The following is a 24,693-nucleotide window of genomic DNA, read 5'->3' on the forward strand; positions in this document are numbered from 1 at the left end:
AAAAAAAAACACAAGTGAACAATTCTAAAACCTTAATATATCATGTTTTGTTGTTTTTTAACGCAACCACTGTATAACAGGTGTCATATTTGATTGACATGTCTAGTTGGTGAGTAAGACAAAGTAAAAGAAAAATTCCTATGTAATTCTATGGGAAATATTAACGATATTTTATTAACTCATTTTAAACACTTATTACACGGCTTATTTTGAGCTTGTATCATACAGTATATGATACCATTTCGTAATTGGTATAAAACAGCACAGTAGCACCGGAGTCGTGAAAAACCTTCAACTGCAACAACAGTGTGGTTCTTGAATGCACCCTTCTTTGCAATACGATACACTAGGAAACAACAATTATTTACCCTGAGTTCAATGAGCATGCCGTTTGGACCGTGTTTGCTGGTGATGGTTGCTCCATCGAGGGTTATGCAACTTAATTTTATCAATAAAGATGCTGCTTTTGTGGATTTGTATTCTTAGCCCAGTCATTTGCACAGATTAAACAATGAACCTGGGTTTCTTCCTACCGAGGTGGTCATGATAGCTAGGAAGCGCCTTGTCTCCTCGGAAACGGGAAAAAAAACAAACGTGAGGAGATGTTGCAGGATTAAAAAAAAATGGATGATGATCACTGCAGGACAAAGGAACGACCCAAATCCTCCGATATCACTGAATCGTAAGTGCTTTTTTTTTTTTTTTTTTTTGTCGCACCGCATTCTTGTTAGCCCGTTTTCTTCCCACAGAGATGGAAAACATTTCTTTGTCACAGTGCTACACCTAAGCATGTGGAGTTCAAATGCTGTCAGTGTAAAACGTGCTTTTGTTTGTAAATAGACATGGTAGAAGCAGTCTACTATAAAAAAAAAAAAAAAAAAAAAAAAAAAAAAACTACAAAGTAAAGTTATAAAAAAGTTTTCCCCCCACCTTCTCCAAAAGTTAGGCTGTAGGCTGCAGACCTACCTTGTTAGACTAAAATTAGACAAATGAGGCTCAAAGTGGTGACAAAGATAATGAATGTGCCACTGTTCATTCTTGCAGATCCACTGAAAGCATAGGAAGCACCAGCGGAGCATCTCCTGTCTGTGATGGTGTGCTGAGTCCCCCACAAAGAGGCTTTACCAGGAAGGAATCAGTTTTAATGCGTCCAGAGGAAAAGCTCAAATACTTTGACAGCCAAGCTCAAGCCCAGGCAGACAACCAACAGGTTGGCAGTCTGATGACAAATTAACATGATAATCATTAGTGTTGTGGCTATAGTAATGTTCAGACAGCTTATCCTGCAGACTTGTCTACAATGCATAATATGTATGTGCAATCAAAACAAAACTTAAACAGAAGACAAAAATGTAAAACTAAGAATAAAAGAGTGGGTAAAGCCATTGCAAAATAAGGTGTTTTAAGAGGTGGTATGAATTTTTCTTACCTCACATCTCTTACATATGTTGTGTTATAGGATAATTTGATGCATGGCACTGTCAGTTGAAGTGGTGTTCATACTCATAAACATTTATCCACACAGTTTGATGCCTGCATTCAGAGCCTGGTGCGCTGTGTTGCCCTGACCAAGTTGGTGTATGGAGAGGGGCATCTGAAACTCGCCCAGGCCCATGCCAGGCTGGCTAAAGCATACCTCCAGTTTAAAGGTAATTTCAAAAAGGTAATGCTGGGAGAAAATGCAGATTGCATCTATGTGTTTTTAAAAACAAAGTTTCAGTAAGGTCAGAGGTTTTTTTTTTGATAATCATCTATGCATCTATATTTCAGGCACCTACTATTTGGCCTCTTTGTGCCTCTGTTAATTGCATCAAATTGCTGTGAAAACTTGTCTTGTAAAACTGACACATGCAAAATTGACATTTGACTCAATAGGAGCCATCTGTGTAGCTGATTTCGTAATTGCGATTTCAAAGTTAGTATCTTTTTTTCTTCCATTATTTTGTCCCCTCTAGTGTTAATACCAGATCATGACAGGATTGTAATTTGTGCATAATGTTGATGTTAAGACAGTTCTCAGAATTACAGTTAAAACACAGTTGGATTTAAGCTCAAAGGTGGCTCACCACTTCTCCAGGTTGGGCATCACAGGCCCTGCAGCACTCGACACTGGCCAGAGAGCTGCTGCCCTTCTGCTCGCCTGTCTCCTCCAGCAGAGATGAAAGGATCCAGGTCCTCACGTGTCTCCTGAGCATACACCTCACACAGGGAGGTGTTGCGCTGCTTACAGACAAATATCCTTTTGAAATGAGTGTCATGCCATGGTGAAGAGTTGCCATCACATAACTGAGTATAAAGGGTAGAATTAGTTAAGTACAGACCTGAGGCATCAACTGAATGAGCAGAACTATCAAAAAATATTTCCAGGGTTGCTTTTAATGGTGATAGAAAATGCCCTTGACTCTTCCAACTCTTGAGGAAGCGCAGTCCTCTTATGTGACGGCAGAAGAGATTCATGAGGAGCTTCATCAACAGGGCGGCATCAACCAGGAAGAGAGAATAAGGACTGAGCTGGACATATCAACTTGTCTCTCCAGGTTTGAAAAATATTTCCTAGGAATTGTAGATATTTATTTGGAAAATTAGAGTTACTCCACCACAAATCTTTTATCAAAACAGAAAATTCATTCAACTGAAAAGTCAAAATTCTTGAGGAATATATTGTTTTTTTGTCATTTTTAGGCTATATCATGAAAGCAGGTAATACTTTGCAGTGTTGTCTGTCAATAAGACGTTTGCCCTAGTTGCGTGCTTTTCCATGACATTGCATCTGCTTTTCTTACCTTAGCTCTTAGGACTTAATGTTCTTGCTGAGAGGCTAAATAACGTAGATGGAAGTTTTACCACAAGATGGCAATATTTTCCAGCAAATTTGTGTAAAACCAGTGTATTATGTTGTTACAAGGTCTCTTCACATCCTTAATTGACTATTTTAGATAAAGTTGTGCTGTGATTTTTAGTTTTGGTTTGTTTTACCATTTGTAATGGTAAAACATTTTATATTGTCAAGAAAAAACATGAAATGCAACAGCAGGATTTCCCCCTGTGCTATGGTCCAGTCCAGTCAACAGAGCATTAAGTGCTCAGTGGTGTGTGGCTCTGCAAGCCTGCTGGGTGGGGTTTCTGCACGTCCCACTCAACCCCACCACTGCTGGAGCAGAGACACAACAGGGACAGAGGCATTCCTCCTCATAAGCATTTCTACCTCACTCTCTCTCTTTATTTGCCTTCCGTATTTTATTTCTTTTTCTATTTTTTTGTCTGTCTTTATCTTCACCTCGCCTGAGCATTATTACTGTTTTCCTCCCCTCTCGGATCTTGTTCATACAATCTTGTTCGCTGCTTGAGATCTAGTGACACCTTTATTTTTGCTTTACTCCACATTGATCATTTTGTTTATCTTACACCCAATACAGCTTACATCTTATTGATTTGTTTCCACCCCGTCACAGCATGTGGTTGTAACCTAATGGTGATATTGACAAGAGAGGTCCCAGGGGCATTACTGGCTCAGGAAAAGATGAAAGAAGTGAAGAATCATGATGCAGAAACCAGGCACAGACATTAATACTGTAAGAGAATCTGATCCTCAGCCTCTGTGGGGAGCTTTATTGCCCCATGTGGCCTGGCAACATGCAAAATACTAATTGTCATAGGTTAGAAAGATCATGTTATTCACTGCAGGAGAATTTAAAGGCACTTCCCAGAATAAGAGTGTGGTCTTACCCATGTTAATGAGATCACCTCCCTAATGGCATTTATTTTTGATACTGTTAATCATTGTGTATGACAGCAAAAATGAGTTTGAACCTGTTTTGAGCCTCTTCTGCATTTTCTGAGTTTTGTAAATGAAAGTTACAAAGAGGTTATTTTGAGCAGGTATATGTGCATACTGTATGTACTTCTAATAATAAGCACCTAATTATGTCAACATGACATTTCTGCAGTAAGCTTTTTGGAACTTTCTGAGTCCATCATAACAAGATACAAGTGTGTATCTCTAACTTACATCTATCTGTAAACTTTTTCCAGCATCATGGTCCATATAAAAATCTGTCAGGTGTCAGAATTTGTATTAACAACTATAAAATATTAGAGTGGAAAAAAAGTTTTCAATCCAGTAAATCGCCAGCTAAGCAAACAGCAGTAGTGGGGTGACAGTGTTTCAACAGGGGGCTGCTCTCTTCAGTGATGCACTAGGCATTTAAGGCTTAGACTATAAAAGCAGAAACCCAAAAGAAAGTTTCAAAAACAAAGACAAACCACACTCAAGTAGTATCTGAACAAGCCATATCAGGTGCCGAGGTGAGCTACACTATAAGGAATTTGTAAATACAGCCACCTTGGTCAGTTTTAATCACTGGGAGTTTGTTGACATGATATGTGTAATTGAAAAAATGTGCAGACTCTGGCTGGTGTGTAAGCTTGCTAAATCTCTTTTGTTTGGTGATGACTAAGAATTTGGCATGCTTCTATAGCTCTGTCAGTCAACACTGTTGTGATGAAGGGGAATGTTCCCACCAAAGCCTGGAACAATAAAGTAAGCTCAGCCCTGCTATAGATTCTGGTCCAAACATTCTGCTCAGTTCCAGATTCATACTCAAGGTGTGCGCTTGTGATCAGCCAAATGGGATATTATCTTCAAGGCAGCATACTAGAAGATTGATTGTTAGGTTTGTGTTAGTCATGCATGTGCTTATTCTTAGACAGGGGTTTCATTGCTCAAAGCTTTCACTGCCTTTTTTTTTTCTTTTGTTTTTAACAAATGAAAGGCTGGGTTTTCACAAACCATTTCAGTTTATAAATTTCACATCTTTAAGTGGAAAAAAATGAGTGACTATTTTAATAAAATTTTGCCCAGTAGAATAATTTAACCTGTGGACAGTTTTGGAAATTCTCCTGATTGCTTAATATTTCTTGTTATGAACTGCAAGCCTTGGGTGCCAACTTTGTACTGACAGTTTCCATAATTTGTCCATGGTTTGCTGAGGTAATTATTGGACCTGTTTTTCTCCCTGTCACATCCTGCTTTATGTATGCGTAGCCTGTGGAGTAATTTCATGAACATGGAGCCACAGGATATCTATGCCTCAAAACTAAATAGATGGCTTCATTAGCTCTCCTTTCCAATGAGTACATGAAGAAGGCTTAATACATGTATATAACTTTAGTCTAGATGATACCCGTTGTTTAACTTAACCTACCAGAGGCATACAATAAAAAGTGTCCTCTGTCAGCATGCTCTCAGTTACACAAAGTACCACACAGTTTTGCACAGAACAGGCCTGTTATGTTATCGTCCCTCTATTTTCACTTCACTCTTTCCAGTGTTGGCCTCTCTGAATCATTTTCCCTGAGTGGAAGCCCAGAGCAAAGTTACGTCAACCATGTTCTGGTAACATTTACTAAAGAGGGCTGTGTGCCTTTCTTGGCAACACATCCTTAAATCCCTAATTGTATTATTTCCCTGCCCTGTGGACTCTGAGTAGATTTCGGTGGCATATGGCATATTCCCCCTCTGCCAGGAAGTGTGGTAGGATGCATAGTGAATAAGAGGATAGAGGGGTATTGTCTCCAGGTCAGTTCATGCAGGCAGAAAGGCAGAGCTCTGGGCACTGGAATGTAGCTCTGCTGCAGCCGTCCTTGCTGCCCTAAAAGGAACTGGAGTGAAAACTGCGCTGCTCAGCTCAGGGGTGGGGCACTCCTACTGCCCATCAAATCATGTTAGGATAATCGTATATTCATGGGAAAATCCTAAGAAAGGGACCTTTCTTTCTTTGGATTTTTTTGCAGTCTCTGCCACTAACTTTTCATCATTGAGCATGACTACCCAAATTCATGTGGTCCTGTGTCTCAGGTGGTTCAGCAAAACATTGACACTGTCAAGGTTACAGTTAGTTCAATATTTTAATTAAACCTGGTTGCCATCAACACTTCATAAGTAAATAAATCATTGTCCAAGATAACCAGACATGTATTCTATCTGCACAGTGTGTGGATGTGGAAAGACTGTGAAGAGGTGTTTCCACTACAGCTGTGTGATAGTATTGTAGCTACTGATGGTTAGTGGTGAGTACAGTGCCCTCTGAGAAAGGCCACCTCTTGACTGAAGAGCTAAATTGAATTTAGACTCCATTAGATCATTTGAATCCTGTAGGGAGTTGGAGGCTGTTAGCAGAGTAGCCTGATGGATTCAGTCTCCTTGTAGAGGATAATGCTGTTGTCTCATCCTCTGTCCCCCCATCTCTCCCTCTCTCTCTTGCTCAATAGCCTGAGCATACTTATGGCACAGAATGACAGTGATAGTTTGACGTATAGGTATATGTAAACACAGCTATATGTATTAGCACAAAGTGAAGACTCACAAATGTCATCAACGGCTTATATAAAATTTGTCACCGTAGATGTAGAGCTCTTAGCTATGCATGCCTCATCATGTGACCATGCTTGGATCCTCAGTTTTGCTTAGCTGGTTTCCACTGTGTGGAGACTGTAAGGGCAAACCTAATTTAGACATCCCGGGATGAGACTTTGAGCGCAGTGTTATTGCTCAGCACACTGCAGGACATATTTGTCAGAGTTTGAGAGGCTGTATGAATAATAAGGAGGTTAGGATCAGCATGACCTCCAGGCCCAAAGCAGACCATTAGAGACTTGTGGGAGGATGTAACCAAAAACAGTTTAAAGGGCTTTGTGCATCTTTCCCTATTATAGTTTGCACTGCACCAGGTTTCAAAGGCAGCCACCAGCCAAAGCCTTCACTCCACTACAAAGCCCTCAGTTGGCAAGGAACCAAGCAGTAGCCTCAACAGCACAACAGGCCACTGGTAATGCAGTACCAGGCATTCAAATAACTATGCTGTTAAGACAGCTGTAAATAAAATTGTCTTCATAGACAGCTTGCGTGATCAAAACAGGTTAAATTGTATCCACCCTCTCTTCTGGTGTAATGTAATACTATATTGGTCCCCATCGGAAATTTCTCTTTTTATTTATCCATTTCCATCTCCAGTTACAGAACAGTAACTGGAGATGGTAAGGTTTCAGTGTCTTGCTCAAGGACAGTTTAGCAGTGCAGACACTTGCCACCACAGGGCTTGGACCCAGACCCTCCACTTACTCATTACTCATCACTCCATCTTGCTGCTTTGCTTATCAGGCTGTACTATCTTTATCTTTGGGACATTTTCACCTGCAACAGTACCAAACTTTTTTGGCACTTTTGTGGAACTAAAAAAAAAACAGGCAGCTTGAATGTTTCATCCAAGGCTCCATTTCCAATTTCATTTGAATTCTTGGTCCTCGGCTCATGTGGGACAAACAGGAACCAGGGACCCTGAGGGCAGGACTACCGCAGTATTTATCACTAGTTACACACCTGTATGTCACTGAAATGAGTGACGTGAGATTCGGTAGCAGCGATGTTTAACTTCATGTTGAGAATTTTGTTGCATTTTGTTATTTTGAACTGAGCATTTGAAGAAACCAAATGGAGAAAAACAGAACCATACCACAATGATGAGGTCCAAGCTCTCATCATCATCTGGTCTGAGGACGACATTCAACACAGGCTTGAGGGAATAAAAAGAAACTACAATGTAAACAGGAAAATATTGCTGCAATGATGCCTTTTTCTGCTGTCCCTACAATTGTTAACTGTTTCATCTGGATTTGGCGAAGAGAACCAGAGCTGGATCTAACATCCTGCTTCCTGTTTGAGCCAGCTCTTGTTTCTTGTTATGCTGTGGAAAATTACTTTAATCTTTGTCTCACTGTATCTAACAATCTGGTTCTTTCTGTGTTCTTTTCTGTTCCATAGGGTGTATCAGAGGCAGGGCAGGTCAGAGGAGGCGTTAGGCCAGTGTGAGAAGTCTCTGCATCTACTGGAGGGTAAGCCAGAGGAGACTTGCTCTGTGTATAAAGACATGGCAGCAATTGAGCAGAACCAAGGCCATTTGGATAAAGCCATAGAGCATCTCTCCAAGGCAAGGGACAAATGACTTGCACATATACACACAATACATACACACAATGCACACAAACACAAGATGACTGTTTAGAGGCTGCTGAGTCTTGTTAGGTAATGTTCCTGCTGTTCTTATGTGGTGACATGTGATCTGTCTTATTTCATGGGGGCGTTTCTGCAGGCTCATGCCATAGCTGTGAGTCAGAGCCTAGGGGGCCTGGATGAGGCTCATATCTCCCACAGCCTGGCTGTAGTCCTCTCTGCTGCAGCGGAGACCCACCACAATGGTGAGTCTATTCAGAGACACAGGCCACGGCTATAGGCACAGCCAGCACTGTAGGAAGGGTTAATTAGGATTTGAATCTCTCATTGTCCTCCTATATGTCAAGCCCTTTCAGAAGATATTTTTTAAAGCAGCCCTATAATGGCTTTATTGACGACATAGCAACTGTGCAGCAGCTCAAGTTTAAGTTCAACCACGTATCAGTGTGTGATCCCCCAGCTCAACTATCTCAAGACAAATATAGCAGCTTCCACCGCAGTTATGTGAAGCATACGGCTTAGAAAATGAGACAAATTAGAAGGGCTTATGTAGAGGAATAGCCTACATATAGTGTGTTGGCTCTCTAGAAGTGCATGTTTTCAGAATCAACAGGTCACCATTTATTGCCCTCATTTAAATACTGAGCACTGTATTGTTTGTGTGTTTTTCCCATGTTGTTGTAGACTCTGCAGGTCCTTATTTTGAGCAAAGTCTGACTGCGTACAAGAACTCTGTAGGTCCGCAAGATCCAGCCTTTCTCACAGTCCAGGATGATTTCTGTCGCTTCCTCCTCCTCAACGGACAGCAAGAGGTCATGCACACATACACACATGTACACACACATCCATACAACATGCACTAATATCACCAGTCAAACAGTGCCATGGCAGTGATGTCCTCCAGGTGTTAGGAGTATCATAGATATCTGTTTATGCCTCACAATTCTTCTGTACCACAATTGAAAATTGGGGATGGAACTATGGATTGGGCTCCATCCATTCGCCCATCTGTCCACCATCCCTTATTTTCTGCTGCTGGTCTGTTTTGAATAAAACCTGGGTGAATGATGGATTTTGACACGGGGGTCCAGCATGCTGGATATAAACCTGATTGGCCCAGCACAGCCCTACCATCAGGTCAACATAACCCTAAGCTTCATGCTCAATATATCGGATACTGCTGGGTTAAATTTGAGGAATCTTTGTGGAATGATGCAGTTTTAGCATCCACAACATGAATTTCCCACCACAGCACTACCAACACACCAAAAAGTCCCCAAGCTTCAAGCAGCAGTGTCTCAGACAGTGCACATTACACACAGAAAAAACACAAACAAAACAATTCCACCCATGGCAATTTGCACCAATTGTGGAGGATGCTATGGCCTTTGTGGGTAGATATTCAGAGGATTTTGACCTCGCTCAGAGAGCTGCACCATGGAAACACTACTTTATATTCAGTGTCAGGGGAATATTTCCACTTGCTAACAGGGGTGCGGCTAGGTCTACCGAGGGCAACAGGTGTTTGTGGTGTGTTGTATTATTTGTATGTACCATTGCAGAGATGTGTGGAGATCCAGAGATCTTCCCTTGCTCTGAAGAGATTGACATTCGGTGACTTGAGTGCTGAGGTGGCAGACACACTTCAGCTGATAGGAAGTGTGGAGATGAGCCAGGGAAGGATCAAGCAAGCCCACAGGACCATGAGGAAGGTAGTCACAATATATCTACAACAAATACCATGCTATGATTATGCCAAATGCTGGTTACAAACTATGAATGTGAATTGGAAATACTATTATATGAAGATAGAGCACTAGTGGTTGGATATCCTGAGCATGCTGTATTAAACAACAGAGACATAATATTGACCTTTGTATCTGCCAAGCTATTTGGGAGGATCTTATTATAAGGTCACTATTTGGAAGGTGTGGCCCCATTACAGCAGCACTGACCAGTGAGAGAGTGAGAGTCCTTCTCAAATATATATACACAAAGAGTCCCTGTCATATTGAGATATGCTATTTCCGCCATCGTCTCTGAGGCTCAGAGCCATCAGAGTAGCATGCTAATCTTGGAAGGGTGCAGTGTGCAGAGCCACTCTCCCCGGTGTAAAATATCACACAGAGTGACTTTGTGTTTTCTCAGTCTGGATGGAGCCAGACAGATGGGCAACACAAGTTTGGAAGGAGAGTGGCACTTTGCTAACTGCTGTCAATTAAAGGGACACCGACCCCAATTAAAGGGGCATGCCACTATGTCCTAAGCAAATGTGACATTACTAAATCATTTCACGGCGTACGTGTCTGCATGAACATCCGTAGTAGCCTTTCAGTTGTTTCAGTCAGATTCCTCATCAACAACTGTTCTTCCGTTTAACATCATAAAGAATTCAATTAGCATTAAAGTGATTAAGAATTTTTTTCACAACTATTAAGCAGTCTATAAGTAGCATACTCTTTGGCAGGTGTTCACTCCCTCTGCCGCTAGGGCCCTAGTCCCTCTGCCCACCAGACAGATCAAAATACACCAATAAAGGGGGGTTTCTGCACACTAGTAATGACATGCTTGTAAGTGAAGGAGCATGGTTGCTATGTTACTTTGTTATTGTATCTAAGCGCAGAGGGGGCCCAAGTACCAGAGGGTGCATCAGAGCTCCCACTCTCTTCATGTCGCCAGGCTGTTAACCTTTCCGAGTAACACAGAGCAGATCTGTCCAGTCATGTTCCTCCTCCTGCGATGACAACAAGTGCATCTGAGTTTTGTTTTCTCATATAAGTTCCAACGGGAGGCTGGTTCATACATACATGACATCCACAGGCAAAGAAGAGAGAGAACAATGGTGCACACACTTGACATTTTCCCCTTCCTCTGTCGTGCTGCTGAAAAAAAAAGCCTTCCATTACATCAACCTTAGCAACAGTGAAAACATCCATCACGCCAAATGGATCTGTTCCAGTTTTTTTTTTTTTTACTACGCTTGGTCAAGAGGGAAACATTTGCTCCTTCTTTCCCTCCTTTAACTAAATTGTGCTGACATCTGATAATTTATGGTGATTGTGGAAATAGTTGACAGTCGTTTATTGTGGGAGTTACAGCACTGTGTGTGACTGAGTGTGTGTGTGCATGTGTTTGAATATTATTGGGTTATGTTAAATTTAGTCAGTATGTTCTGACATCATAGAGCTAAGCAGTCATGGCTTATTCCTCTCTTTTGATTAGAGCAAACTAATTGTAGAATGGAAAGTCCCACAGGCTGCTTCTTTAACTCAGTGGTTAAACCAGCTCAGATTCCTGGGTTGTTGTTTTTTTTTCTTTTTTTCCTTTTTTTTTCTTTTTTTTTTGTAGTCCTAGAAATACATCCGGATGATCACTTGGTCAGTTCTACCCAAGTGACCAGCACAGCTGTTATCTAAACCTCAGATTGGTACAACAGTTATTTTAGGATAAGAGCTCCATTAAGATGTTGCAAGTAGTTTTCATACCACCTCCTGTAATCCAGTGACCATTATGTTGTTTTTCATGTTTTAGTGCCTGGAGGTCCAGGGTTTTGTGTATGGTCCTCAGCATAAGAAGACAAAAACTACACAGAAAGCTGTGGACATGCTGGCCCGGTAAATCTGATAATGATGTTCATAGCTTTGAGTCATATGTGCTGCAAAATTAACTGTACCCAAAAATTAAAATGCACAACTTTCATGCAATGCACAAAAATGTGGGTGTAAATTTAAAAATGCAACCCATGCTACAACCACATGCTTTCCAGGGCACCAGAGGTGGCTGAGAGACGGTTGAAGGGAGGCAGTGCGAAACCAAGACCTACTCTCTGTGCAGCTGTACCGTCCTACGGAAAAGAGAGCAACTCCCACACCTCTGACTCTTAACAGTCTCTTTTCCTTTGTGGCTTCAAGAAGGCAGATCATTTGGAATTAGACTAAAGGCTGCTGATAGTTGTCTTGATTTATCTTTGACTATCCTTTAATAAATTTATCTGTCTGTATGTTGGCAGGATTACTTAGGCAGGTGCTGCTGCTAGTACTTCATTTTAATGTTCATTTCACATCAACCATTTTTTGTGTATTCTGTGGAATAAATTGGTTTTTGAAGAAATACACTCAGAAAGCAGATTTCAGTCACAGTGGTATTTAATTGTTCTTAATATATGAGTCAGTGTCCAATTTAAGGCTGCAATCTATATTAATCAAAACAAAAATTATCATTTTTTCAATAGAAATTAGAATTTCAAGAAAACTGATGATATTGTGGTGCCAAGTTGGAAACATGCTAGTTACTGTATATATGTATGTATGTATTTTGTGCATATGGATGCACGCTAGTTTACACTATGAAATGGCACACATGGTCCAAATGATTATGTAAAAACTAATCTAACAAATGATTGCTTTATTACGTCACTCTTTAAGTGCACTGATAAAACAAAAGGGATTCCAGAGTCATATCTCAAATAATATTGCAAGTTGTGTAACAGCAAATATAATATGCAAATGTACTGTATCTTGGCACCAATATGCAATAAATCTTTTTTTTTTTTTTCCATCTCACAAAGTGAAAAATGTGTTTTCGGTTTCAAAGAATGAAATCCACACTCAATGCTGCCTTGCTACACTATTCTTTAGCATGACAGACAGTGCCAATAAGCTGATCTGTGAAGACACTCCTCAGGGTTTACCAAGTGAGAGATCCACAGCAGCTTAGGAAAAAGCACAAAATGCGCAACAAGCTGCAACCCTATTGGACCACTTCTTGTATCTACAGCTAGTACACAACACACCCATGTGAACACTCGACTAAGCTGATGATCCAAAAATAGCCACAGGTCATCAACACACTCTCATCTCAGAGCAAAGGTGAATCCTGCAGGCCAACACTGATCAAGCTACAGTATGTGTACAAGGCAGGCAAAAGGTGTTCAAACCAGATATATTGTGAAAATCTGTGATTTTATTTATTTTCCCTGACAACACTAAGGCTGCATCCCTTTAAATTCATTGTTTTCCATCTTCTTTATTTCATCCTCTACCACTTGCGGGCTTTCATCCTCTTTGGAATTCAGGAAGGGGGATTCCATCAAGCTCCCTAAACCTTTCAAAGGTAAAAACAAATTGCTATTCGGTGACTACAACAATAAAGTACAGGTCTCCGTTCTTTTTTTTTTTTTTTTTTTTAAACATATTTCCAAGTTTTCATCTTTATCTCTTTGAAGATGCAACTTGGCTGTACTTGCACAGTAGCTCTAGTTAAATGTCAAAAAGTCTAGGGACCTCTTCAAATCAAATTTTCCCCCCACGTTTCTAAGAAACTTGCATATACCTTTTCTCATCCACAGCTAAGCTTCACTATGTTCTCTACAAGTCAGTTACTACTACTTGACATAAACCACTCTCTTCCAGGATATATATATATATATATATATGTATATATGCTAACATCATTACATACAGTATGGTTGCAGTGTTGCTATCAAAAAGAAAGATTTCATCTGTGTAGCCCAGGTTAGTACAAAAATAGAGAAATCTAAAGAGAATATTAAAGAAATCTGTTTAAAGATAATCTGAAAACTATGAAGAGTCAACTAATGCCAACAAAATATTCCATCAAAATACTGCAATAAAAGGTTGCTACTATATTTAGACATTGCTGCCCTAACTGAAGCTAATCTACATGGTATGGTATGGTACCATGAAGTATTTTATGGCTGTGTAGTAATGCTGCAATTAAAACCCTAAAGTGAGTATTCACCAATGCAATATAACAACTCAATTTATTTGCAATGATAGGAGTAGCACTGAAGATGAACTGGGTATAGCCAAATCCATAAGAAACACAGCTACAGTAACACACCTAAGCCAATGCATTACTATCTAGTATATTGTTACTGTAAGAATTACAGCATAATTAGATAGGCTGAGGCCGATGTAATGTTAAGTGTTTGGACTGCTGCATGACAACACCCTGTGGATGTCCTGTTCAGCAAGTGTCAAATTGGCAAGTAACATTATTGACTTGACTCTTTATCAGTCATCTGTGGGGCTTTCCAGGAAAACTGTTGCAACTCTCTTCTCATGAGAAACTTTCAGTGGAGTATCCAAAATCTGGGTTTGCAGTTCTTGCTCTGAGCTGGCCTGAGCTTGGCTGTTGTTTACATCCATTTGAAAGGTGGACTTGATATGACTCTCAGTGATGTCAGTCACAGACTCTCTTGTGGTGAAGCCTTCTGCCCATTCACCATGTGTAACATCCTGATCTCTAGAGACCCTCACACTATACCCTCCCCCTGCTCCCTCCCGTAGGGCTTTCTCAAGCCCTGGATTAGAAGCCTGAAGAGCTGCCATGATCTGCTCCTCAGATAGATCATCCCCTTCTGCCTCCAGCAGCCCAGAATCTTCCAGAGACTGAGAGACATTCAGCTCTGCAACAATTGTCATGGTTCCATTGTTGCTTGACTGCTGCGCTTTTTTGATATCGACAGTCAACTTTTCAGGACTTTCACAACTTGCTCTTGTGAAGAAAGCCAATTCATCTTTCAGTGGACCTGACACTGAGTCCTGTATCTTCTCTAGAGTTCCCTTTAGCTGATCTTTGGCATCCAAAGAGTCCTCTTTAAGGAATTCAAGCACTGACTCCTGGACTGTAGGGGAGACATGAATCTCCTCTTCAATTATGCACTCTGGGAAACTCTCTTTTACAAATGAGTGATCACTTGACATGAACTTATATTCGTCACTTTCCTCAGCAGTCATTCTATTCAGTGGAGGACCTTCGTCTTGGTAATATCTCTCATCTGATAGGTCATCTACTACACCATAATGGCCATATGAGGTTATGCCACCACCTTCTTCGGGTTCAGACAGATTTTCATCTGGTGTAGAGACAAAATACTCATGAGGTTCCTGGTCATGGGAGAAGTATGGTGATTCGCTTTCTCTAGAAACCTCTTGAACTTTAACAGATCCACCTTTGCCATAACCTGTGTCTGCCATGAAGGTTTTCAAGGCATCATCATCAGCACTTCTTTGCTCTTTAGGGTCCTGAGAGACATTCTCAAGCTCTTCAATTTGGAAATATGTTGAGGAGGGCTGAGAAAAACTCGACATGGACTGGTGCTCAATCTCGTACTCCTCATCACTGTGAGACTCCACAGGTTCCTCAATGATTTCTACATTGACTGACTTGCTTTCCAAGATATCTGCTCCATGCAGGCCACTTAGCAAATTCTGGATCATACCTCCTGTTGCTGTGTCTTTGATGGCCTCCAGTGATACTGTTTTCACCCCCTTGCTGAGGAGCTCCTCCAGGGCAGTGTCCTCAGAGACATCCAGCTCCTCCTCCACCTTGGACTCCAACACAATCTGTGTCTTAGTTGTGCCATCCTCGTGCTTGGTTTTCTCCACATGGTATGTGACCTTCGAGTCTCCAGGTGAGCTCAGTTTGGCATCTAAACCTGCTGGTTTTAACACTCTCTCGATGATCTCCTCCACAGCTGTAGACTCTAATATGTTTTTCTCACTTGGGCTTGTTTTAGACTCTATTTTGTCTTTACCTTTGAAATCACTCTCTTTAAAGGTCTGCTCCTTTTCATCACTCACTTTCCTTTTGTTCTCCACCTCTGTGCTACTGCCCAGGGTCATCATTGGTGGTGACACCACCCTCACTGGTTTGGGGTAAGCTGTGGAGTTGAAGGAGCTGTATTCCCTCTCAGGAGGTGACACCTGTCTGGTTGTCACAGTTTTTTCTTCTGCTGATTTTTTCTGCAAATTTTGGCTACTTTGCTCTTGTTTTTCTTTGGTGGTGGCAGATGCAGAGGCTTCAGCCCGAGCTTTTGTGAAGGAGATCATGTCTCTCCTGGATGCAGGACTCTGATGCTGAGCCCTGCCTGTAACTGAAATAGGAACGACTCTAGACGGACTAATGGACCCAGAGTGAGGCACAGGAGATCTTCTCAGGTTTGAAGTCTGCTCTGTGTACCTGACATCCAGGTGTTGTCTGGTGGAGGTGGAAACTCTTGGAGTGTAAGGTTGGGAAGGCATCTTGATATCTGAGGCAGAGAATTAATTAACATTTCATACACAAAGATTTTCTGTTGAATCAAAGCTCTAATACTTACTACTGACTATTTGGTAAAGGATACTGTTTAGTTAATCTGTTTCTGCAAATAATAGTCCAGTATTTTCTCACTTATCAAAATTAATACCTAAAATGACTCACAATTGTGCGATCAATATGTAACAACAATAATAAAGTAAATACTTTTCCAATACCTATTATTCTTTCTCTTTGGTGTTGATTTATCCTCCTGTGTGATCCTTGGTGATCTACTCTCTCGCCTTCCAGGAGGGCCCTGGACAAACAAAAAACACACAAGAGAAAAACATTCAGGTAAAAGGCAAATTATTGATTGTAAATCATTACATTAAATGTGATTACATCTCCCAGTTTCAAAGTCATATTTTCCCACTTGCTTGTACAAAAAAACAAAAACAAATACCTCACAAGACGATGCACATCATTCAGGTCTGCCATCTCAAACCTCAAACATTAACACGACAAGCTTACAAGACGATTTCAATCCAGGGATCTGGCCACATAGGGTAATGGTCAGAATCAATGAAACAACCTACTGTCATCTCACAATTGCCTGATAGTATTTTGGTAAAACAGCTCAACTCTCCTTAGCCATGCTTAAATAGAAGAAAACAACAAGAGCAAGTATTAGTCCTTCAAAAAGGAACAACCTCTCCGAAGGGTGCTTCCCGAAAGACTGACCTAAAAATAACAGCTACAATGCACTGCTGTCGGCACTTTGCTATGAATCCCAAAGTAAAGGCAGACACATGACATGGATACAACAACACAAGCCACAACCACGTCTCTACGGAACCATTCTGCCTATTCCAAAAATTCAAAACAAACCAGATGTGCCACTGGAGAATTCGCCATATAAAGAAATGCTGAAGTAGATAATGCCTACAAACACATCCAGGAATTCAGTTTGATACTCTCAGAGAAAAAGTTATCATCCTGCAAAAAAGCTGTTTAAGGCTGTGTAGATGATTTGTGATATGAGTTAAGAAGTTATTAAATCTTGTGGAAATGTGGGATGAAAACAAGTAAATATAACCTTCACAAATGAAAATATGCCCTTTACTGCCCAACACATTTAGAGCTATGTAAATGGATCCAAAGAGTGCCTTTGGGTAAAAATAGCATGTCTGTTGTTATGATCAGGGCCTCTGAGGGGCTGTGATGAGTATAAAGACTCAACATCTCATGCTGTTGTAGGATATGAAATGCTAGAGGTACTTCATGCCTTGTTCCCTATAACTTGAACATGAACAACAGAAATGTTTAAAAGTGTATTTATAAAACTATGAGTTGGTGCACAGAGGAGTTGATCTATGAAGCAAGCAGCTGACTCTCTTGTAATGCATTTGATGAAATCACATATCGAACTAAGAGCCTCTGAAGGGGCACTGAGGGACTTGTTTAGTGTTGCAATCTCTCTCAAAAGCATCAGTAATAGCCTATGGAAATGACACTTCAAATAAAATCAATATTTCTTTGGAACTTCAACGGAGCCATGAGTAGAGCTTGTAACTGCATGCAGAGACCAAGTTTTTCCTCAAGCAATAATATTTTCATCATCAGAGCAAATGATGCACAAATTTATCACCTCAGCTTTCAACTTCAATTTGGTCCATGAGGACAGTTTAAAAAGCTCACACATGCTGAACAAAGTAATGCTTCAGTAAAAATTCCACCAATTTCTTGGGATGTGAAACCCCTGTTTAATTGTACACTAACAACTCTTGCTTTGGAATACAAGGATACAAGGATACAAGGAAGTTTATTCGTCATTATACAACAGGTTGAATAATGAAATTTAAGTGTGGTTCCCTCTTGATTGATTAATTGATTGATTGTGTAGAAAATAGAATTATTAAGCCTGGAGGAGTTCAGATGGTGCATGTAGTAGTCTCACAGCCTGAGGGAAGAAGCTGCTCTGTAGTCTGGTGGTACGGCAGCGAATACTTCTGTATCTTTTGCCTGACGGCAGCAGGCAAATACATACTGAATACATAATAATAACTCTCAAGTGTACCCCAAGTCTAATGTAACTTTAAAAAATCTAATTAGAAGGGAGAACTGTGGAAAAAAAAAAAAAAAAACGCCCCTCACCTGTAGGCAGCCACTTCCATGCCCAGATCCATCTTGACTTGAAGGAGGTGCTGATGCTCCCGCAGCTTCTCTGCCATGCTGTCAGTCAGCATATTCCGCTCATGCTGCAGCTGCTCAATAATCATCTTTAAAAAACAAAAAAACCAACAAGTTCTCACCAGTTCTCACCATTGGGATATTAGAATTTTTTATGTATCCATGGGTCTTATTCATCTCCTTTTCTACCATGAAAAGTGAGACCACAAAATTTCATCATGTTAAGGCCCACAAATTTTCAACTTGGAAGCTTGAACTTGGAGCTTGGGGGGGGGGGTGAATTATCTGATTCTGTAATATTCTCTTTCAATTTCAGAAAGATGCTGAATTGGGAGAGCACTTCCTGACATTTAAGTCAGATCCCACTAACAGATTGCATTAACCACATGGACCAGTTAAGCCAGTGACTCTGCCTGTAATTCTTGCTTGAAGCTTGTCCCCTAGAATGACAGTTGACATCCCACGTCATGTTCAATTACAAAGCCTCGCATGGGGTTAAACTGTAAGAAAAAATGACTTTTTCAATATTAAAGCATTTCTGTCTGAGTACTACAGTAATTTACAAATGGCTGGCCTGCTCAGGGCTCCACCTTGAGGAGGATAATAAGGATTTGTCTGTCTGACAGCTAATTGGTTTAAGTGGCTGCTGCAGCTACCAGCCATGAAGTGCTGGAGAGGTAAAACGCCATTTACTGAAGATATTCAATCATTTTATGCTGGAGTCAAATGCTGCAAGATCCACATTCTGTTTGATATTTATGACAACACAAAGCTGCCAACCACCACCAAAGGTTGGTGTTGACAGCCTATCTGGAGGAGATAATTTACGCCTAAAACCAAAATAAGACAAGTTACAGAATGCCAGTCCTGTGACAAAATGTGTCATGTATTTGTTCCTCAGACAGATTTTTATTGACAAACACAAGGTGTCTTATTTTGCCTCACACAACCTTCTGTTATCTCTACTTATTTAAAGAGTGGATGCATTGTGATGTTATGTTTTCTGAATTCAACAAATTATTTTGTATCACTGCCCCCCCTTAAGCTTCAGATTGATCAAATGCCAAACAATGTGCTTGTTGCTGCCACTAACAGCTGCAGCCACATCACTGCGCTTCTCCCAGTTGCCAAAGAGAGTGGGTGTGGCACAGCAAAGAGGGAGTATCCCAGGGCTTAGGGAGACAAAAAAGGAAGATGCTTGAGTGGATTTTACAGTTTTATCACCATCATTTAGGCATGCATTTGGCGAGAACCACATTTCTTACATTTGTGATTTAATTTAAATCACTTAAATAGCACAAGCAAGCCCCTGTCTATCTTACACAGTCACAACATGATCCTCCATACCTGATACTCTGTGAAATCCGCACGGAATTTTTCCTGCATATGCATTAATTGCTCTTCAAGATGCATTTGAATCTGGCCTTGCTTCTCCCCCTCGGCGCGCAGCCTGTCGATTTCTGCGGCGTACTGCACCTTTTCCCTCTGCAGGTCGTTCAGTCTTGCCTGGTCCGCTTTAATCGACTGCTCCATCTCTTCAACCTTTTGCTGATACATTTCAAAGGTTTCAATCCATCCCTCGGACAGACCGCGTGCATACTGCTGGACCTCCTCCAGGGAGACCGCCGGAGGCCCGTGGTAAGTTTGCGTGATGATGGGTACCACCCGAGAGTCGACCTGACGTCGGAGATTGGCAATTTCGTGCCTGTGGGCTTCCTCTAAGCATTTATACTCATTGTCTAGTTTCAGTAAAAGCTGCTCGAGTTCAGTGTTGGTTTTATGGGCGTGTTGGAGCTCTATCTCACAGCCTTTGAGCTCGCCTCCGATGTCTCTGCACACCTCAGTCTCCTGGCTGAACAGAGACTGAACCATCTGTAACTCTCGCCATAGCTTCTCCCTCTCCATCTCAGCCTGGGACTTCTCAAACGACAGCTGTCCCACCATTCTCCTCAGATCCCGCATCTCAGCTTTGTATTTCTGTTCCCACTCCGACGTCTTCGCTTGCCTGATTTGATTGATTTCGGCAATTAGACATGAGTTTTCCTGCTCCAGCTGCTTGGTTCTTGATAGGTACTGGGCAAGCCTGTCGTTGAGCTCCTGCAGTTGATGCTTTTCGCTCTCAAAAGTTCTTCTGAATTGCAACATTTTTGCGTTCGTAGGGAAAAAATATTTCTGAGGTTTTCTTTTGATGTGAGTTCACAAGATGGGGTCCCCCGGAGTCATTTGCGAGTGCGACTGTGAGCAGAAATGTGATGCAATTTGCGATCACTGCCCTTTGACAAGTGCAGGAGGTGGGCGGGTCCTGAGGAGCGTCCCGAGCGGGTCAGCTGCGTGTCCCTGGCAGATGTTATGCTGCCTTCATGTGTGCTTTCAGTGTTATGACTGAGCTGAATACAATGTTACAAAATCAAATCAATCAAATCAAATCAAATCAAATCAAACTATTTCATCTACTTATACTTTCTTGTATTCTTATGTATGTGCAATAGGGGGAAAAGGATTTTGGGTCAAGTAATTATGGCTATTTTTACGGAGTGAAGGTGCTGCCAGCTTGCCAGCTTTCAGAATAGCTGGGAGAAAACGCTCCCAGCTATTTTTTTTATTTTATTTTTTTTTTACTAAATGATCTGCTGTCAGATTTTTGTTTTAGGCTGATGGTGTGTTTCATTTACACAGCGTGAAACCATGTGGCCCCGGGGCTTGGTTAGTTTAGGGCACATTGAAAAAGTAATGCATTTAAAAATAATTTATGACTCACTATTGATATTAATGAACTTTTTGCAGAATTTATTGTTGTATAACAAATAGGCTACTCCAGGCATATTAAATACCTGCTTTCACCTTCAGTCATCATAGGCCTTCCTTAAAAAGTGTTAGAAAAAACAGAAAGAGAAAGAGGATAGAGGAAAAAGAAACTAATATCAGTCACACACTAGAAAAAAGAAACGGAAGCTACCAATCTAACATAAAAATATAAAAATATTTTAAAAGATGAATTGATGAAATTGGTTGCGACAGTGAGCTAACTAACAAGCTATGTCAACAATTGACAATAGCCCGGATGTGATATTAACGTATTATTATATTGCATTAATTGGTTTTCCATTGAAAAGTTGTTGTTTGTTGTTGTTTTTATCCATATTTTAGGCATATTTTGTTTTCAATCAATGATAGTCCCTTCATTCTGATAATAGCACAACATGATCTGTGTTGTATTATTAAAAAACCTCAACAGCCCAAAATTACTTTATTGAATCGGTTTTGTCATAAACACAGCACTAACACAGCAAAACACAGCCCCCAGAGTGCAGTCACAATTAATTCAAATTACACTGGAATACAGAAAAAAAGTTTCATTTTACAGCCAGTAGGCAGTCTATCACTTGCATTTGCATAGCTGAAATAGAAATATAAATAATCCATCAGTACACCCAATTATCCCGCGATTTAGCAAGAAGATACACAGAAATAAAATAAATAGTAACTTTAAAAAATTATATTCTTTAACTACCAAAAAGCCTCCAGTTTTTAGGTCGGGATTTATGTCTTTCGTGGCTGTCACACTTCATGATACCTCCTGATCGGGTGGTTCTGCATTTGGCCGTGGAAAGTTACGAGGAGCATTTGAATGCAGCATTTCCGAGCGGCGACTTCATCATTTTCAGGGGAATAGCTCTCTCAAGTGGACAAACAGAGAGCTGCTGTGCTGGTTTCCCCTTCTCTATCAGATTTAGCCGAAGTCATTTAATACACAACGTGGCGTTTAGTCGTTATATAGTTTTCCTTTGCGCTTATAGACGGTGGACACTCAAACGCATTATGGACGGAGGGGAAACTGTGGTCGTTACAGGTAAATTGGGGCATTACATATTCACACTTGAGGCTTCGAGCTTGTAAAACTGGCGTTTATTCTGCAGCGGTGGGAATGAAAACCTCCTAATCTGCTTTTGAGGGTTTGGACCTTTCAGGCAATTCCTTGTGAACCCCAGCTGGAAAGCAGCCCAGGTAAACATTAAGTGTACAGGCCAGTTTATTTGGTGTGTTTATGAACAATACAGCACACGCTATCGACTTAACATGTGACACATTTTGTTATTCAAGGGCTTGAAGTTGGTTGGACTGGGAGAGGGAATCGGTGTGCACATCAAGGAGGTGCCAGTGAGTTATGTCAAAGCCCAACAGATGATCGCTGAACTTTGGCAAACTCTCAACTCAAAGGTAAATAATATGCTCTTCAAGGCTGGATACTTGATAATGAAGTCTATGCAAATACACTGTGTGTTGTGGTTTATGCTATGGTAAGTTAAATCATTTACTGCATGTGTGTGTGCCCAAGTTTGCTGTCCATCTTGGGATAGCCCGAGGCTCCAGAGTCATTATTTTGGAGCAAACCGGGAAGAACAGTGGATACTCTGACAAAGATGTGTGTGGCTTCTGTCCTGAAAGTCGCTGCTGTGTGCAAGCAGGACCAGAGAAACTGGACTCCGCTGTAAACATGAAGCCCATCTCCAAGCAGTTCAGAAGAGCAGGGATGGATGTTATTTATTCAAGGGACGCTGGCAGGTAGGCATCTGCTGCCCCGGTGCGTCTGTGCGCTGAAAGACTCTCAGATTGTAAGATAATGCATCATCTTGTCCTTTCAGGTACCTCTGTGATTTTGCATATTACTGCTCACTGTATCATGGACAGCGGAGGGCAGCCCTCATCCATATACCCGTGTCTGGCAGCCTGGCATCAGCTGACAGACTGGTGCCTCTGCTCCGGGCTCTGATCCAGGCCATGCTTCAACAGCTAGATGGCCCATCAGAAACTGCATGAGGTGCGGATTATAGTGGATTCCCTGAAAACATCAGTCAAGGCGACCTCAGGGATATAAACTTTACACCTAATGCACCATAAAGATACTTTTGTCATTGAATAATGTTGTACAGCAAGAACAGCCTGACTGATAATAAAGTAGTCATAACAGTAGCAGTTCTCATTCACTTTTTTATTCAAAATTTCAGGAAAAAAGAAAATACAAGAAATTCTCAGATACACATTTGGAGATGGCATGTCAAAAATACACCATCTAAACTATAGGTGTGAAAAAACTTGAGGCCTCATTTACAGAACTTGAAAGAAGACAGCCAAGAGTCTAGCCAAGCTTTTTGATGACCCCGCCCCGTAATTGAATTAACACATAGATTCAGGTTTTCTGAAAGTTATTAAAAATAATAGTAGATCAAGGCCCCCTCTGAAGTTATAGGAATGCAAATAATAGAAAGAGAAGCATGATAGTGATAAACCTCAAACTCATTATTGCAATTTGAATGCGCTGATGCATCCTCCATAAACCCGAGGTTTGCATGAAGAACATTCTGAAGAAGTTAAATTGAAATGATAAAAGATGATTAAGTTGTATCCTTTTTTTCAGTCATTCTATATTTATGCTTGCAATCTGGCAATGCAAAAAAGCAACTAGTCTTCTACTGTAAACATAGGCCTATCTTCTGATTCTAGTCATGCTGTTTACTCTTGACCATGACTACCCGTAATCTACTCGACATCCCTGTCCTATTTATGTCTGTGTGTTTGTTTACGCTGTGGTTTTGACAGGTTTGTGGTCTACTGGTAACTAAGGAACCGTGGCAGCACTCCATATGAACAGATATTCACCTCACAACAGGTCAACTTTATATCTATTTTCGCAAATATATCACACATGTCTGTATTGTGTCATTACATACATTCAAACTGAAAAAAAAAAAATAATAATAACATACAAATATATTAAGTAACAACACAAGCACATTTGGCCTTTATCAGTGGTGATTTATGTACCAATCTGTGGCATGATGTCCAACAGCTCTCCAACTGCCTGTTTATCTACCAAAAAGGTTTACTTTTTTATTTTTATCATCCTAGGCAACACATGGATTCAGTGCTATTGCAAAGAACCTAGTCTGTGCCACCAAAATTTTAATCTCAAATATCACTGTAGAAGTTGACTATTGTTATGTTTATGATCTTATTTTTTATTACTTTTGGATTGTAATTTCAACCTACATTTTTCGAATCATTTGCCATTTTATGCCTCCAGCCCAGGAGCCTTTGCCCTGAGATGGTGCCCTCCATATGACCACCGTAAGTGGGGGGAAAAAAGCGAAAAAGGCATTTTTATGAGAAGCCTGGTGATCTAAAAGCTACATCGCCACCTTTACACTTGATGCTTGAGATCATTTAGATCCGCTCAGGTGACTCTGAACCAGCAGCATTATTTTGAGCAGCAATAGAGTAGGCAGGAAACGGTGTACAGTTTGCTTCTCAATTATCAAAATGCTGAGTAAAGCCCCTCCAAGTCCAGTATGGTTATGAAAAGGGTCTATATGGTGATACACTCTGATGATACTGGACATTGGCTATCACTAGAGCGAGATCATCACGGCAGTCAGCAGGCAGACACGGTGGTC

General features: G+C 40.9%; 3 protein-coding genes across 3 annotated transcripts; 2 read left to right on the forward strand and 1 right to left on the reverse strand.

The window, feature by feature from the left end:
- The first annotated feature begins 364 nt into the window (after positions 1–364).
- On the forward strand, positions 365–12,057 carry ttc23 (tetratricopeptide repeat domain 23). Its single transcript, XM_030052800.1, has 11 exons — positions 365–682; positions 1,045–1,210; positions 1,526–1,649; positions 2,078–2,234; positions 2,412–2,537; positions 7,820–7,985; positions 8,148–8,253; positions 8,693–8,820; positions 9,571–9,720; positions 11,540–11,622; positions 11,775–12,057. The coding sequence occupies exons 1-11, from the start codon at positions 624–626 to the stop codon at positions 11,890–11,892; spliced, it is 1,383 nt and encodes a 460-aa protein (XP_029908660.1). The 5' UTR covers positions 365–623; the 3' UTR covers positions 11,893–12,057.
- Positions 12,058–12,135: 78 nt separating this feature from the next.
- On the reverse strand, positions 12,136–20,497 carry synm (synemin, intermediate filament protein). The gene is made up of 4 exons (XM_030052798.1): positions 19,589–20,497; positions 18,206–18,330; positions 16,288–16,367; positions 12,136–16,064 (listed from the first exon to the last, which is right to left on the reverse strand). The coding sequence occupies exons 1-4, from the start codon at positions 20,384–20,386 to the stop codon at positions 14,044–14,046; spliced, it is 3,024 nt and encodes a 1,007-aa protein (XP_029908658.1). The 5' UTR covers positions 20,387–20,497; the 3' UTR covers positions 12,136–14,043.
- A 1,563-nt stretch (positions 20,498–22,060) lies between these two features.
- On the forward strand, positions 22,061–23,212 carry pgpep1l (pyroglutamyl-peptidase I like). The gene is made up of 5 exons (XM_030053548.1): positions 22,061–22,091; positions 22,194–22,246; positions 22,343–22,459; positions 22,578–22,804; positions 22,885–23,212. Exons 1-5 carry the CDS (start codon positions 22,061–22,063, stop codon positions 23,057–23,059), a joined length of 603 nt encoding a protein of 200 aa, XP_029909408.1. The 3' UTR covers positions 23,060–23,212.
- Positions 23,213–24,693: the final 1,481 nt, after the last annotated feature.

Source organism: Myripristis murdjan, chromosome 6 (assembly GCF_902150065.1).
Source record: "Myripristis murdjan chromosome 6, fMyrMur1.1, whole genome shotgun sequence".
Taxonomy (NCBI): Eukaryota; Metazoa; Chordata; class Actinopteri; order Holocentriformes; family Holocentridae; genus Myripristis; species Myripristis murdjan.

Bases quoted from the DNA above. Each gene is read 5' to 3' on its own strand.
- synm (XM_030052798.1), bottom strand. From the start codon at position 20,386: ATGTTGCAATTCAGAAGAACTTTTGAGAGCGAAAAGCATCAACTGCAG. The intron at 18,331-19,588 runs GTATGGAGGATC...TGTTTTTTAAAG, and splicing joins CGGATTTCACAGAGTATCAG to ATGATTATTGAGCAGCTGCA. The intron at 16,368-18,205 runs GTGAGGGGCGTT...TTGTTTGTCCAG, and splicing joins ATGGAAGTGGCTGCCTACAG to GGCCCTCCTGGAAGGCGAGA.
- pgpep1l (XM_030053548.1), top strand. From the start codon at position 22,061: ATGGACGGAGGGGAAACTGTGGTCGTTACAG. The intron at 22,460-22,577 runs GTAAATAATATG...TGTGTGCCCAAG, and splicing joins GGCAAACTCTCAACTCAAAG to TTTGCTGTCCATCTTGGGAT. The intron at 22,805-22,884 runs GTAGGCATCTGC...TTGTCCTTTCAG, and splicing joins TATTCAAGGGACGCTGGCAG to GTACCTCTGTGATTTTGCAT.
- ttc23 (XM_030052800.1), top strand. From the start codon at position 624: ATGGATGATGATCACTGCAGGACAAAGGAACGACCCAAATCCTCCGAT. The intron at 1,650-2,077 runs GTAATTTCAAAA...CCACTTCTCCAG, and splicing joins AGCATACCTCCAGTTTAAAG to GTTGGGCATCACAGGCCCTG. The intron at 8,821-9,570 runs GTCATGCACACA...GTACCATTGCAG, and splicing joins TCCTCAACGGACAGCAAGAG to AGATGTGTGGAGATCCAGAG.